Source organism: Monodon monoceros, unplaced genomic scaffold, assembly GCF_005190385.1.
Source record: "Monodon monoceros isolate NGI ecotype Baffin Bay Population unplaced genomic scaffold, NGI_Narwhal_1 Super_Scaffold_6, whole genome shotgun sequence".
NCBI lineage: Eukaryota > Metazoa > Chordata > Mammalia > Artiodactyla > Monodontidae > Monodon > Monodon monoceros.
The window spans coordinates 5751415-5764317 of record NW_021703783.1 but is presented as its reverse complement, the minus strand read 5'-3'; the positions used below and the strand labels follow the sequence as shown (position 1 = coordinate 5764317).

Genomic DNA, 12903 nt, shown 5'->3' with positions numbered 1-12903 from the left:
GTGTGTATATGGGACCTGCTTTTCCTAGAGGGAGCTGGCAGTCACGAGCAGGGTGGATATTACCTTTTTTTTGGCGTGCAGGATCTTGGTTCCCTGACCAGGTATTGAGCCCACGGCCCCTGCAGTGGAGGCACAGAGTCCAAACCACTGGGCCGCCAGGGAAGTCCCCAGGGTGAATACTACCATTATTCAGGGATTGTGATGCTATGAATTAAGGCAGTCTCACTCACTGTGAGATAAAACAAACGGTTGGCCTGTTATTCCCACAACTGAAATAGTAGTCAGCCTTCAAGTGCTCAAATTAGTAAGGGACCGAGGCCACAGAACAGCAGAGACCCAAGGATGCGAGCCCAGCTTGGATTTGTTTTGTTAACTGTGGTAGAATAAACCTAGCACACAACTTACCATTTTAACCACCTTCAGGTGTACAGCTGGCTGGCACTGCGCACATTTCACAGTGCTGAGCAGCCGTCACCACTACCTACTTCCACGCCCTTTTCTGTATCCCGAACGGAAACTCTGCACCCATTATACGGCAACTCCCCATTCTCCTCGCCCCAGCCCCTGGCCACCTCCAATCTACCTACTGTCTCTCTGAATCTGCCTATTCTAGGCACCTCACATAACTGGGATCGTCCAGTATTTGTTCTTTTCTGTCTGGCTTATTTTGCTTGGCATAATGTCTTCAAGGCTCATCCGTGTTGCAGCATGTGTTGGAATTTCATTTCTTCTTGAGGCGAAACCATACAGTAAGTCCCCTACATACAAACGAGTTCCTTTCCGAGATGACGTTTGTAAGTCCAATTTGTTCGTATGTCCAACAAAGTTAGCCGAGGTACCCAACTAACACAATCGGCTACATACCGCTGCTTTTACACTTGCTTCCGGACATCCTGGGCTTGAAATAAAAATACTCTACTACTATACTCTATACAGTACCGTACAAAGTACACAAAAGCGCAACCACTTGTAGAGGATGCACGCACGTGACAAGGTGCGCCAGACACGAGAACTAACTTAGGTGACTGGACATGCGAAGGCCCGCTGGCATCTTTGAAAGTTTGCAACTCGAAGGTTCGTATGTAGGGGGCTTACTGTATTCTGTTGTATGGATCTACCACATTTTGTTTATCCCTTCACCTGCTGATGGACATTTTTGGGTTGTTTTCACCTTTTGCCTCTCGTGAATAACGCTGCTGTGAACATCGGTGTTCTGATTTTTTAATGTAATGGCGTTCAGGGCCATTTTCGTTCTCTCTCTCTTTTTCTAATGTGGAGAAAGAGCCCAGACTGAATCAAGGAGTGGAAGATAAAAACAGGTTTGCTACGCTTCTGTACTTCCCCTCTTGTGGTGCTCATCTCACTCCGTCGTAATTGCTGGCTTGATGCTCTGAACCGCTCACTAGATTTTAGGCTTTCTGAGTGAAGGCTGTCTCCCGCACGGTGGCTTGGTGAGGGTGACTGACATCCCCCAGCATGCCTCTTCCTCCTCCTTTCTGGTTAGAGTGGAGCACAACCGGAGGTGGAAATGGAGCAGCAGGCATTCCGCAGCTCACACAGATGGCTGCCGCTTTGCTGGCTTACTCAGGTTCTCCACATCCCAGCCGGTGTGTGTTCGGGTCCACCGCGTCGGGTCCTCGCCTCTGCAGGACCCACGCCACCATCATCAAGAACAAGAACAGACGCGAATTTGTCTGTCCTCGTGGGCTCCACATTCTCGATCTCGCCCACGTTACATCAAACTGTCCTCCCTGACTCTGCCTGTGGGCGTCAAGTTCCAACGTCGGAAGCAAAGATCATAGTCTTATAGAGACTGCTTAACCAGCTCCAGCGATTGTGTAAGGTCAGATCCCTGTAAAAAAAGTTATTTAATATTCTGCTTCTGTTTAAACCCCGACGAGTATACCCTCATTTACTCAGTCAACAAATCCTGAGTACCTACCATGCACTAGGCAATAGGTGCTAGGTGCTGAGGGTGTAGCAGGGAATAAAACAGAAAGTCTGGGCCACCGGGGACCTCATGTTTACTACTGTATCCTCAAGACACATCACATTGCTGCAAGAAAGAGTCCCGGGCTAGGCTCCAGTGTTGATGTGTGAACAACGGTGAGATCTTGGATCAAAATCCCTTCATCCCTCCATGCCCTGATTTCTTCACTAGTAAAGTAGGGAGACCAACCTTCCCACCTACTTCTCATGTACGCACAGAGCAAAGAGCAGCTGAAAAACATTTGCAAAAATAAGCAGCTCTAAAAAAAATGTAGGGAAGCAAAACCCCAGAACCAGTTTGGGATGTTGTCATCATCTTTTATTATGTATCAAATTGTCTTTAACATAAGTTACAACCTGATTAAACTTGATAGACATTTTTTATCTATTTAAAGACACACACAAAAATCTCCTTATATACAATATCTTTTGCCTAGAGCCTAGCAAATATAGTACCTTTCAATGCAGGATATTTCTGCTTAACATAATAAGCAAAAACAAATGACCAAAAAAATATAAACCAGAGCAAACCCAAATCCCTTAACTATGAATATCAATATTGAGTAAAGCATTTAAAAACACAAACGTAGAATAACTTTTTTGTTTAGAAATGCAGAATGAATACTAAAGTTAGTGGCAAAGAAAAACAAACAAACAAAACCACACACACACACAAAAACACAGAACCCCGAGAAAATAACCAACAGTCTTCAGGGGCGAACTTCCCTGCTCGCGGCCGCAGCGCTGACTCTAGACCATCTCTCGGTTCCTGCGGATGGCACAGCACAGGATCATGCTGAAGACCATGCCAAATACCTGGAAGACAGGAAGGGGTGTGAGCAATTGTGTGGCTTTGCTGCGGGAAGGCGGAGGGAGAGGGGAAGACAGGAGACATGCCGGCCGCTACAAATGACAAGGAGAAGGTGCCCACGAGGCCAAATGAGGTAAAGGGTGTGAAGCAGGAGAAATGTTAAGTAAGACAGTGGAGGGAATGCTGACCAGGGGGATTCTGGGTCTGCAGCCGTCGGCCGCTGCAGGCCGCACAAGCCAGCTCCCTGGGAACTCTCAAGGTGAGCATCCTTAAATTGAATGCTCCAACTCCAGCTATTCCCATAGTGTCTCCAGGCCAATACTTTCACTTCCCTCTTTGCGTACGTCTGTGTTTTCTATTCTAGTTTTAAAGGTATTGTCATGCCTTTTACTGAAAGCTGCTTCAAGCCTTTCCTAGATGCAGAGGAGGGGTGTCAATTACCACTAAGACAGGAAGCGATTCTCTCTCTGGGGGAGTCTTTGCAAGGGGCAGAGGAAGGCTGGGTCCCCTACAGAGTCTCATCACTCCCTTGTGGGGGAAGACGGGTGACCCCAGGGAAGCTGGTTGGCCCCTGGTGGCTTCTGGGGGCTCCTGACATGAGAGTAGATTGTTGGAAGCTTTCAGTCTCCTCCTGGTTTTCCACCTTGGGGTGTCTTTCTGACCACAGTGGGAGGTGAGACAGTTCACATCCATGTTGCTTTTACTGAACTACTTTCGTGGGGCAAAGAAAAGCAGGTGCACGGTGAAAACATGTTCTTAAGATTATCCCGGGATCACTAACAGGTCTGGGTGATCTACATCCTTGCTGTTCCAAGTGTGGTCCGTGGACCAGACACAGTGGAATCACCTTACATTTATCCCTGCACCTTAATGGTTATGGGAATGGATTCTGGAGACACAGTGAGTTCAAATCCCAGATGCTTCACTCCTGACCTCAGAGACTTTGATCAATGTACTCAACCTCTCTGTCTCTCCGGGCCCGAGTCTGTAAAATGGGAATACGAACAGTTCCTACTTCGTGGATACGGCGAGGCTTAAATCAGTTGATAAATTAGTTGATTAGCTAAAACAGTGCCTGGCCAGAGGAAGGGCTTAATCAATCTTAACTACTTAGATTCCCTCCGATGCCCCCCGGCACTCACCATCACCACTGCAATCCCGATGCCCACGGCGCCAATGATGTGGAATTTGTTTTGGAAGACCTCTTCGATGGCCTCAGGGCAGGACTGGGGGGGGGGGGCAAACCAAGACCCAGGTCACACACGGTCCTGCTCCAGGCTCCCCCCTACCCCACCACGGCACCCAGCTCATACCCGAAGCGCTGGTGGTCCCAGAACAAGGGCTGGGGACTGGCTGGTGGATGGAGAGGAGAACCAGGAGAGAGATGGGAGGTGGGTCCCCAAAATTTGGGCAAGAAATCCGGGAGGGAAGAGGGATGAGCCCTTGCTTTGGGGTCCATGTCTAATGTGGCCATAGGGTTACCTCCTATTATTCTGAAGTTTGGACATTTGCTCTAGCTCACAACCATGAGCTGCTCACAAGTCTATAAAGCAGGAGTCCAGGCCTGGGAGCATCGCCCATGCATGATGGCTGGAGGGCCCAATCGTTGCAGGGAGCTAGAACACTTTGTTATTTCCCTGGCCTTTGTCTTGCTGCCCTTGAGGAAACAGAGGCCCAGGGCAGGGGAGAAAGGAGATGGCCACCTTGGGTTCTTCCCAGGGGGAAGAGGTGTTTAGGAAGCACTGGGATGCTGTCCTCCCAGATCAAGGGAGCTGAATGCAAGTCCACTTTGGCAGGATTTGCCCAGAGCAGCTGGGCCGGGCACAAGGGTCTTGCGCGTAAGCTTACCTTCGTCGTGAGGTTGTCGAGTATGTCCTTTTTGGGGCAGATGTCTGAGATAAATTGTTCTACTCCCCCAGCCAAACCGCAGCAGTCCAGCTGCAGAGGGAAGGACAGGGATGGGGGTGGGAGAGATAAATAAAGAGGACTGAAATAGAGATGCACACAAGTTCTGAAGAAAGGCAAGGAGAAGGGCAGCGTCTTAGCGAAGCCGGTGTACCGCGTAGTGGATGGCTTTCAGCGTCTCCCGCTGGGGCTCGTCCTTGTTTTTCAGCTTGTTGTAGGTGTCCCTGTAAAATTCCTGGACTTCCTTGATCACCTGGGATGCACAGACAAGAGAGGAGCAGAGATGGCTACTTTATGAACGAACGTCACCTGTTCTGTCTTGTTCACGTGCAGCCACAAGTTCCCGGAGCGGACAAGCCACTGGACTAAGACCTCCCCGCCTCGGGGCCTCCGGGGTCCCCCCTCATCTCCTCCCACATCTTCTAGGAACCGCTCCAGCCATTTCCCCTTCTTTTTGCACCTTTGGTTGGTCCCTTCAGCCCCACTTGGCTCTTTCCTGTCTACCTAGAAACAAAATTAAATTGCCTCAATCTAAGGAACTAAAAACAAAAAGCCTACTCCTGATTCGGCTAGTTTTTCAGGCTTCCATCTTCTTTCCTTCACTCACAGACTGGGTGACTTTTGGCAAATTACCAAACCTCTCTGTACATGAGTTTCTGCGTACGTAGAATGGAGATCATAATAGTCCCCACCTCAGAGGTTATGGCGAGGATTTAAAGGATATTGCATTAAGCCTGTAGCACAGTGTCTGGTGCAAACAGGGGAGAAGGGCGAGCTATTGTTTTATAATACGAAGGAAGTAGCGTTATGCTTCTGCACCGGGTGCATCCGGGTTTAAGAATGCCTGTAGGGCTTCCCTGGTGGCTCAGTGGTTGGGAGTCCGCCTGCCGATGCAGGGGACACGGGTTCGTGCCCCGGTCCGGGAAGATCCCACATGCCGCGGAGCGGCTGGGCCCGTGAGCCATGGCCGCTGAGCCTGCGCGTCCGGAGCCTGTGCCCCGCAGCGGGAGAGGCCACAACGGTGAGAGGCCCACGTACCGCAAAAAAAAAAAAAAAAAAAAGCCTGTATCCAGGGTCTCTCTTCTTTGGCCCCTCCTGCTAAACATGACAAGACAGCCCTTCCTGAAACACTGTTCTGATGCAGCCCACCCTGGACCCCCACTGAGCCCACCCTCAGCTGTGCTCAGACCCTTTCTTTGCCGGGAAGGTCCAGCCTCCACCAGCTTTCCTCCTGAAATCCTCTCTCTCCTTCCGGGTTTAGGTCAACACCCCTCTCTCTCCGTGAAGCCAGAAGAGAGTCCCCTTCCCCACGCCGGCTTTCAAATCCCACGGGGCTTCTGATTATAAATGGCTTCTGTAACACGAGTCAAATGCATGTCTTTCTCCCACACTAGGTGTCAAAGCTCCTTGAAGTGGGGACCACCACCCACGCATCTCTGGACCCCCCAGCGAGCGGGGTACAGCCCTTGGCTGGTGGTGGCACTGATTTAGAGACGAGGGGAGGGACCGGGGTGTGTGTGTGGTGGGTCCGGGCCAGACGAAGCCATATTTCCCTAAGTCGTGTTCCAGAGAAGTTGAGGGGAGGGCTACTGAGGTGTGAGGGGCAGACACACTGACCCAACAATACTGCCCGAACACCCACTCCATGCCAGAGCCGTCCAGGGCACGGGAAGCAGTGGCCGGCACCCACCCGCCCAGGGTAGTGTGAACACTCGCATTCCCTTCCCTGGGGAGCTCCCCTCAGAGGCACGTCTGATGGCTGAAGGCCAAAGGCCGAAGCAAGGGACCAGCTGGGACACCTTCCACCGCCATCACCCCATCCCCCAACTCCCAAGAGACCTTACAGGGAAAACCTACCTCATCCTTGTGGGAGTATCCCCAGATGGCCGCAGCTATTTCAATGGCAAATATCACCAAGAGGAAGCCAAAGAACTGGAAGGGAAAGGGCTGGAGTGAGGCACAGTCCCAGCTGGCCGGCCGGAACAAGCATCTGGGGACCCGGCCTCTGGGGGCGGGAAGGGATGCCTGGAAGGGACGGGAGGGGGTCTACAGAACTACCAGCGCTCTGCCAAGGCCAGGAGGGGAAAGCCGCAGGAGGAGAGAGTGGCACAGACCCCAGAACTGATATTTCTAAGGTGTCAACGAAGAGTCAGCGATAAAACACCTTTACCTGTTCACAAAAACCACAGAGATTTGAGGAAAGAAGGAGGTGAATACAATCCGGAGTTTGAGGAAAATTGTAACAAATTTTGAAACAAGAAAGGGAGGCGAAGGTACCTGTGGATTCAGGGAAAAAAAGCAAACGTGGTCCTCGACAAAGGGAAAAACAAAGTCCTGGCATTTAGTTGCCTAAGGGAAGTGATAAGACAGAGGCTCCAGAAAGGAAGAGAGACAGCGTGTCATCCCGGGGCCGGGGATGGGGGCAAGGAGATGGGCACCCGCTCTGCCCCGTCTCGCCCCCTGGGCTGTGGGATCTCAGGTGGGCACCCTGGGACACCAGGGGCTGTGGGCACAGAGGGGACACTCACCAATCCCAGCATGCACTGGGACTCCTGCACAGCCCCACAGCAGCCCAGGAAACCCACCAGCATCATGAGGGCGCCGGCTCCAATCAGAATGTAAACTCCTGAGGGCACAGGGCAGAGGACAGGACAAGGAGCTGTTAGTGGGGACGTGTAGGTGCTTCCTGATCTCGTTCCCTCTCTGCATCCTTACTGCCCCCGTCAAGGGCACAAGAGGCCCAAACAGCCTCCTCCCACCTGTCTCTCTTCTGACACCCACCCATCAAGTCCCCATTCCCACCTTACCCTCAGCCCTCCTGGAAGGTGCCCACTGCCCCCGCCCTAGGACACAGAACATCCACGGGAGCCCCAGATTCTACTCAGGACGGACCGGTCCAGTCTGCATCCGTCTCCAGCTGGATGGACCCACTCCCACTAGTTAAATTAGACTCTCCAAACTTGGGCTAACTTCCTGAGGCTCTGACAAACCCCCTGCTGGCCTCTACCTGACACAAGGGGCGAGGAGAGCAAGGCTTCAGCAGGAAGGGGCTGTGCACACGCAGACACCCACGCTCTGGGCGGGCCAGCTCTGCCATATTCCCAGAGGGGATGCCTTCCCGCCCTGCTGCCTGGTGGCAGACAGGCCTGCACAGTTAGCAACGTCCGAGGGCACGAGAACCCTGCTCTAGTGCAAAGAACAGCCTGGGTGTCAGAAGACCCTTGTTCTGGTCCCAACTCTGCTACTAACTGCTGTGTGACCTTGGGTAAGATCACAATTTCCTTATTTCCTTAACAGTAAAATGAGGAGTTGGTTGCTAGAAAATTTCAAAAGATCCCTTATAGCACACCAGTGAGATCTTACAGCTGCAATTCAGTTACACCAGGTTAAGAGTGGAAAGGATCCTCCTTGCTAGAGGGAAGGTGAGTGACAAGGTTTCTAAGCACTCAGTTGGGGTGTCCAGTGCAGAAGGGGTGGTGAAGGGCTGTGAGTTCCACAACTCTGGCCTGGGACAGAGGGACACAGTGGGACACAGCCCCAGCCCTAGTCATTCCACACTCCCCCAGGGAATGCCCAGAGGGGCCCATCGTTCAGTTATATTCTTGAGAAGCACAGCTGACCTGCAGTGACCACCCCCTTCCCCGGTTCCCTCCGCCACCCCCCAGCGGCCCCGGGAAAACTGGCAAAGAAGTCCTAGGCCTCCCTGGCATCTGTCCACTGCTGGGAGGGGCCTCCTGTCACACGTCGAGAGCCCCAAATGCCTGGGTTTGAAAGCCAGCTCTGTGACCCTGGGAAGGCCACTTATCTCTCTGTGTAACTGTCTTCCATCTGCAAACTGGGGACAGGAAAAATGCCCACTGCAAGGATTGCTGTGAGGATTAGGCCATATGCTCCAAATGTCCACAACAAGTGCTAGCTACTGCTAATCTTTCTAACTTTAACTTTAAAAATTTGAATATTCTATTAAGGTATAGTTGACGTACAGTCAGCTACTGTGAATCTTCACAATACGAAGGATGGACGACAATTGTGAATAATCACGATTGTGATGCCGAATTTCACAGACGTGTTGCTCTCTCCCTGCTGTCCCCTCGCTGGGAGCAGGGAGACCTCCCTAAAGTAGGCATGCTTCCCCACAATACACAACAGGACGCTGCGACGAGAACCCCGGCAGGTGTCACAGTGATTTCACCGTCCCACATCCGTACCTTCCTCCCAGGCTGGAGCTGTGTAGGCAGCAAACCTCGCAGTGGCCCGTGGCTGAGACTCCCGGGCAGCACAGCGAGGGGCGCACACAAGGGAGCGTTTGTCCTCTGCCCGTCCCCTCCCCACATCTGTCGTGATGTCAAGTCACGTGGCCTTGCTGGCAAACCCCGATGAATATGGGTATTGTTCCCGTGCACGCCCGGCCCAGACTGGGCAAGGGGACAAATGCAGCTTGTCTTGGAGTCAAGTCCCATCCTCCTAGGTCGTCCACTCCATGGGGCCACAGGCTGGACTTGGGGAGGCAGGTCCGCCCCGCCCACACAGGGGCACTGCAGGAGAAGGGGCAGCGCTTTCAGGTCTGGGCTCTGACTTGGGGACCCCAGTGAGCGGTAACACTGCCCCTGTTTCTCCCCGTCTCCTCATCTCTCCCCACTGGGGCAAGACAACAAAGGATGAGGTCCCTCCTTTGAGCTCCATTGCAGGGTTGAGTGGGGATGATCACACAGACGTGCTCTCTCTCCGTCCAGATCCCAGCCTGGCCGGGCGACCCTGGCAGAAGGCAGAGGAGTCAGGGTGGCGGCAACAGAGAGCCACTAAAGGAAAACGCATTTCCCACGCAGAGAGAACATTCTCCTAATGGGCCTGTCGGTTAATATTAAATATTCAATCTTGCTCGGACAGCTGCTAGATCTGGGGTGTCTTGGCTTCACCCTCTCCATCCAGCGGGGGATGAAGATGAGCAATTCCCTGGTGGCTGTTTATGGGGATTTTGGACGGCAGCCGTCAAGCCATAGGGCGGCTCAGCTATGAGTAGCAACCCCAGAAGCCTTCCGTCCACTGCAGGGTGAGGGCTTCCCCTTGCACAGGCTCCGCCTGGTCTACACCCCGAGCTTGTGAGCAGGGGCTGACGGTGATAAATGACAAAGCATTCCCCTTTATAAAACAAGTGGATGCTAGCTTTCAGTCTGACTCATGGAAAAAGTTATTTGTCACGGAGCCTTCTCTGGGATTTTACTGTATTCACTTGCTTAAGGGCTGTTTGTTCTGCTTTCTTCAGGCTGACATTACAGGCCTAGTCCAAAAAAAAAAAAAAAAAAAAAACAAAAGCTTCTAGTGGAGCAGTAGCATCTGCCGTGTCCTTTACACAAAAGCCTTCTTTTCCACCTGTTGATCGGGGCTCCCGGCCTGGGGAAGGCAGGGGACACGTCAGCCTCCCGTCATCACCCCCATCCCATCTTGCAAACACTGCTCCCCACACGTTCGTGTGCAGAACAAACTCTGGCCGAGCCTCTGGCCTCCACTTGCTGAGAACAGTTTACTGTCTCCAAATAAGTCAAGCAGGGGTTCCGAGGAACCCTAAGTCTGCTCCCCGATGGCTCTCTCCCCGTCCCTGTCCATCCCACTGATGGCTGGACCAAGGACTGAAGAAGGGCTGCTGGGCTGGGAACGAGAAGAAGAAGCTCCCCAATTCGTTTGCAGCCTGGGATTATGGATACTGTTGACGGCCTGAATCTCCAGGGCCCGAACTGGAGAGAAGGCCCATATGAGGCTGTCAGCCGTTCTGGATCCGCTAGAGACTGTTCTGAACGTTGCAAAGTTGCTTCCCTCGCTTCTCTGCCTGATTATGCATTTGTTCTCTACCTTGAAAGCTGTGGCCCCGCTGGAGAAAAGACACCCCTGGGTCCTTCAGGTTTCCTGAAGGGTCAGCTGCACGGCCAGGCTGGCCTGTGGGTTGCCCTGCAGATGGTCTGTACCCAAGTGCAAGGGACGGTCACCCCATGATGTCAGGAAGAGCAGCCGGGATGGAGCTGGCACCCTCTGCTGGAAGAGGGGCTGTGGGTCAATGCAAAGGCTGATGTCACGGCCCGAGGGGGAAGGGGACACAGAGAACGAAGCCTCCTTGGCCCTTTGCCCGGCTATGACAATTATTCAGTTGCCCAAAGCACTCAGCGAACCGCGGGGCCCAGCCAGGCCCAAGTGGTCAGTCGCTGACTGTGTTCTATGTGATGTCACTTGCATCACGCTCCAAGCCCTGGGCTTCTGCCAGCAGAATGAAGTCTTCAAAGCTGAGCCCTTTCCCAGGAAGGGGGTCCAGTGCAGAGGGTTTGTCTCTGTCTATGAGAGCTCAGCGGGCAGTGGCCACTTGTCCCTCAGTAGGGGTTTTGCTGTGTCTCTTTGGGATGTGCCTTCGGACCAGCTCCTGGCCACCTCAGGTAGGACCACGGGCCATCAGAAGGACGCCACAATGACCAGGGAACCTGAGTCCTGGGAGATTTCTGGAGGCAGGCTTGGCCCCTCTGGCTGTATGCTTGTCACTCTCCTGCCACCTGCCTGACTTTCCTACCTGTCACCTGCTGGGCTGCTGGTGCCGGGGGCCTGTCTCCTCCAACCACAGTTGGGGCAAAGTCAAAAGGCCTAGGGAGGGACTTCCCTGGCGGTCCAGCCAGTGGTTGGTACTCCATGCTTTCACTGCTGAGGGCCCAGGTTCAATCCCTGGTCGGGGAACTAAGAGCCCATAAGCCACGAGGCCAAAAAAATAAAAAAGAGTGAATATATGTATAACTGACTCACTTTGCTGTACACCTGAAACTAACACAACATTGTAAATCAACTATACTCCAATAAAAAAAAAAATACACAGAATGAGCCAGAGTCCTAGATAACAAAACAGAAACTGGTCGTTGGAAGCGACCAGAGGTATGGGGTCAGGCACCCGCAGAGCATGGGGAGGCCGGGGACTCGCTCTAGGACAATGCCACCTGCTTGCACACGCCTGCTCCCAGATCTGCTCTCCCTGCGGAGGGTCCCCAGCTCCCTGTTGTGACGTGACATGGAGAGCTCAAGGCCCGTCCTCAGCCCCTGCCCCTACCCTGCAGTCCCACTGCCCCAGCTCACAGAGTGGCATTCCAGGCCTGCCGAGGCTGCCAAAAACCTCACAAAAGAATGCTGTAGTTAAAACAAGTCAGGGCCCTATGGAAACCTGCTCCCTAAAAACCCTGTGTGTGTAGTTTTCAATGTACTTTTTTTTTTTTTTAACTTTATTTATTTATATTTGGCTGCATTGGGTCTTTGTTGCTGTGCACAGGCTTTCTCTAGTTGCGGGGAGCGAGGGCTACTCTTCGTTGCGGTGCGCGGGCTTCTCATTGCGGTGGCTTCTCTTGTTGCGGAGCACAGGGTCTAGGCGTGCGGGCTAGTTGTGGCATGTGGCTCAGTAGTTGTGGCTCACGGGCTTAGTTGCTCCGCAGCATGTGGGATCTTCCCAGACCAGGGCTCGAACCCGTGTTCCCTGCATTGGCATGTGGATTCTTAACCACTGCGCCACCAGGGAAGAGCATGTGTGTGTAGTTTTAAAAAAAAGTATGCTGTGCTTTTCTTTCCCTTACTTTCTTTCTGACAATTGGGAGACACTCCCTAAAAAACCCCAACTAACAGCACCACCAAAAAGAGATGAAGGCAGGGAAACCATCCCCAGACCCAGGTGCCTGCGGGGCCACCAGCTGGAGGCTGGCCCTGGGAGGCGGGAGGGGGTCATGCACCACTGGCCACCGCGTTCTTCCTGAAGGTCTGGGTGATAACACTCTTCAGACTGTTTGCTCCGTCTTTTTTTAAAAATAACTTCTTTGGTGGGTGGAAAGGAAGTGACCAAACTTACACTTTGAGCCTGATGACATGACAGCATCCTCCTAAAAATAGGGGGCTGCTTTTGTTTCTTGCAAATGAAGTGTTTTCTATCCCCCAACCAGGCGAGGGGAGAGCCGAGAGGATCTGTGAGCTGACTCAGAAACCAGGGAACTGCCTCAGACAGGCCCCGGCCCTCCCACTTCTGTTAGAGATGCTTACACGGCAATATGCTGGTGAAAGTGACAGAACGATGCTAGAAAAAGATGCCAAAGGACCCGTGTGCAGAAAGAAACCTGCTAAATCTATTTATCTTCAAACTGGAAGCCTTTGCCCTAAAACAAAATCACTTTAGAAAACAGATAAGACTTAAC

General features: G+C 52.6%; 1 protein-coding gene across 1 annotated transcript in view; it reads right to left on the bottom strand.

Moving 5' to 3' along the window:
• Positions 1–2286: 2286 nt before the first annotated feature.
• Positions 2287–12903, bottom strand: part of CD9 (CD9 molecule) — a 35918-nt gene continuing 25301 nt past the window's right edge. The window contains exons 3-8 of the mRNA XM_029205912.1: positions 7234–7331; positions 6563–6637; positions 4860–4958; positions 4649–4738; positions 3943–4026; positions 2287–2805 (exon numbers count right to left, since the gene is read on the bottom strand). Of these exons, the coding sequence (XP_029061745.1) occupies positions 2740–2805; positions 3943–4026; positions 4649–4738; positions 4860–4958; positions 6563–6637; positions 7234–7331 (512 nt within the window). The 3' untranslated portion in view covers positions 2287–2739. The remainder of the gene's footprint in view (positions 2806–3942; positions 4027–4648; positions 4739–4859; positions 4959–6562; positions 6638–7233; positions 7332–12903) is intronic.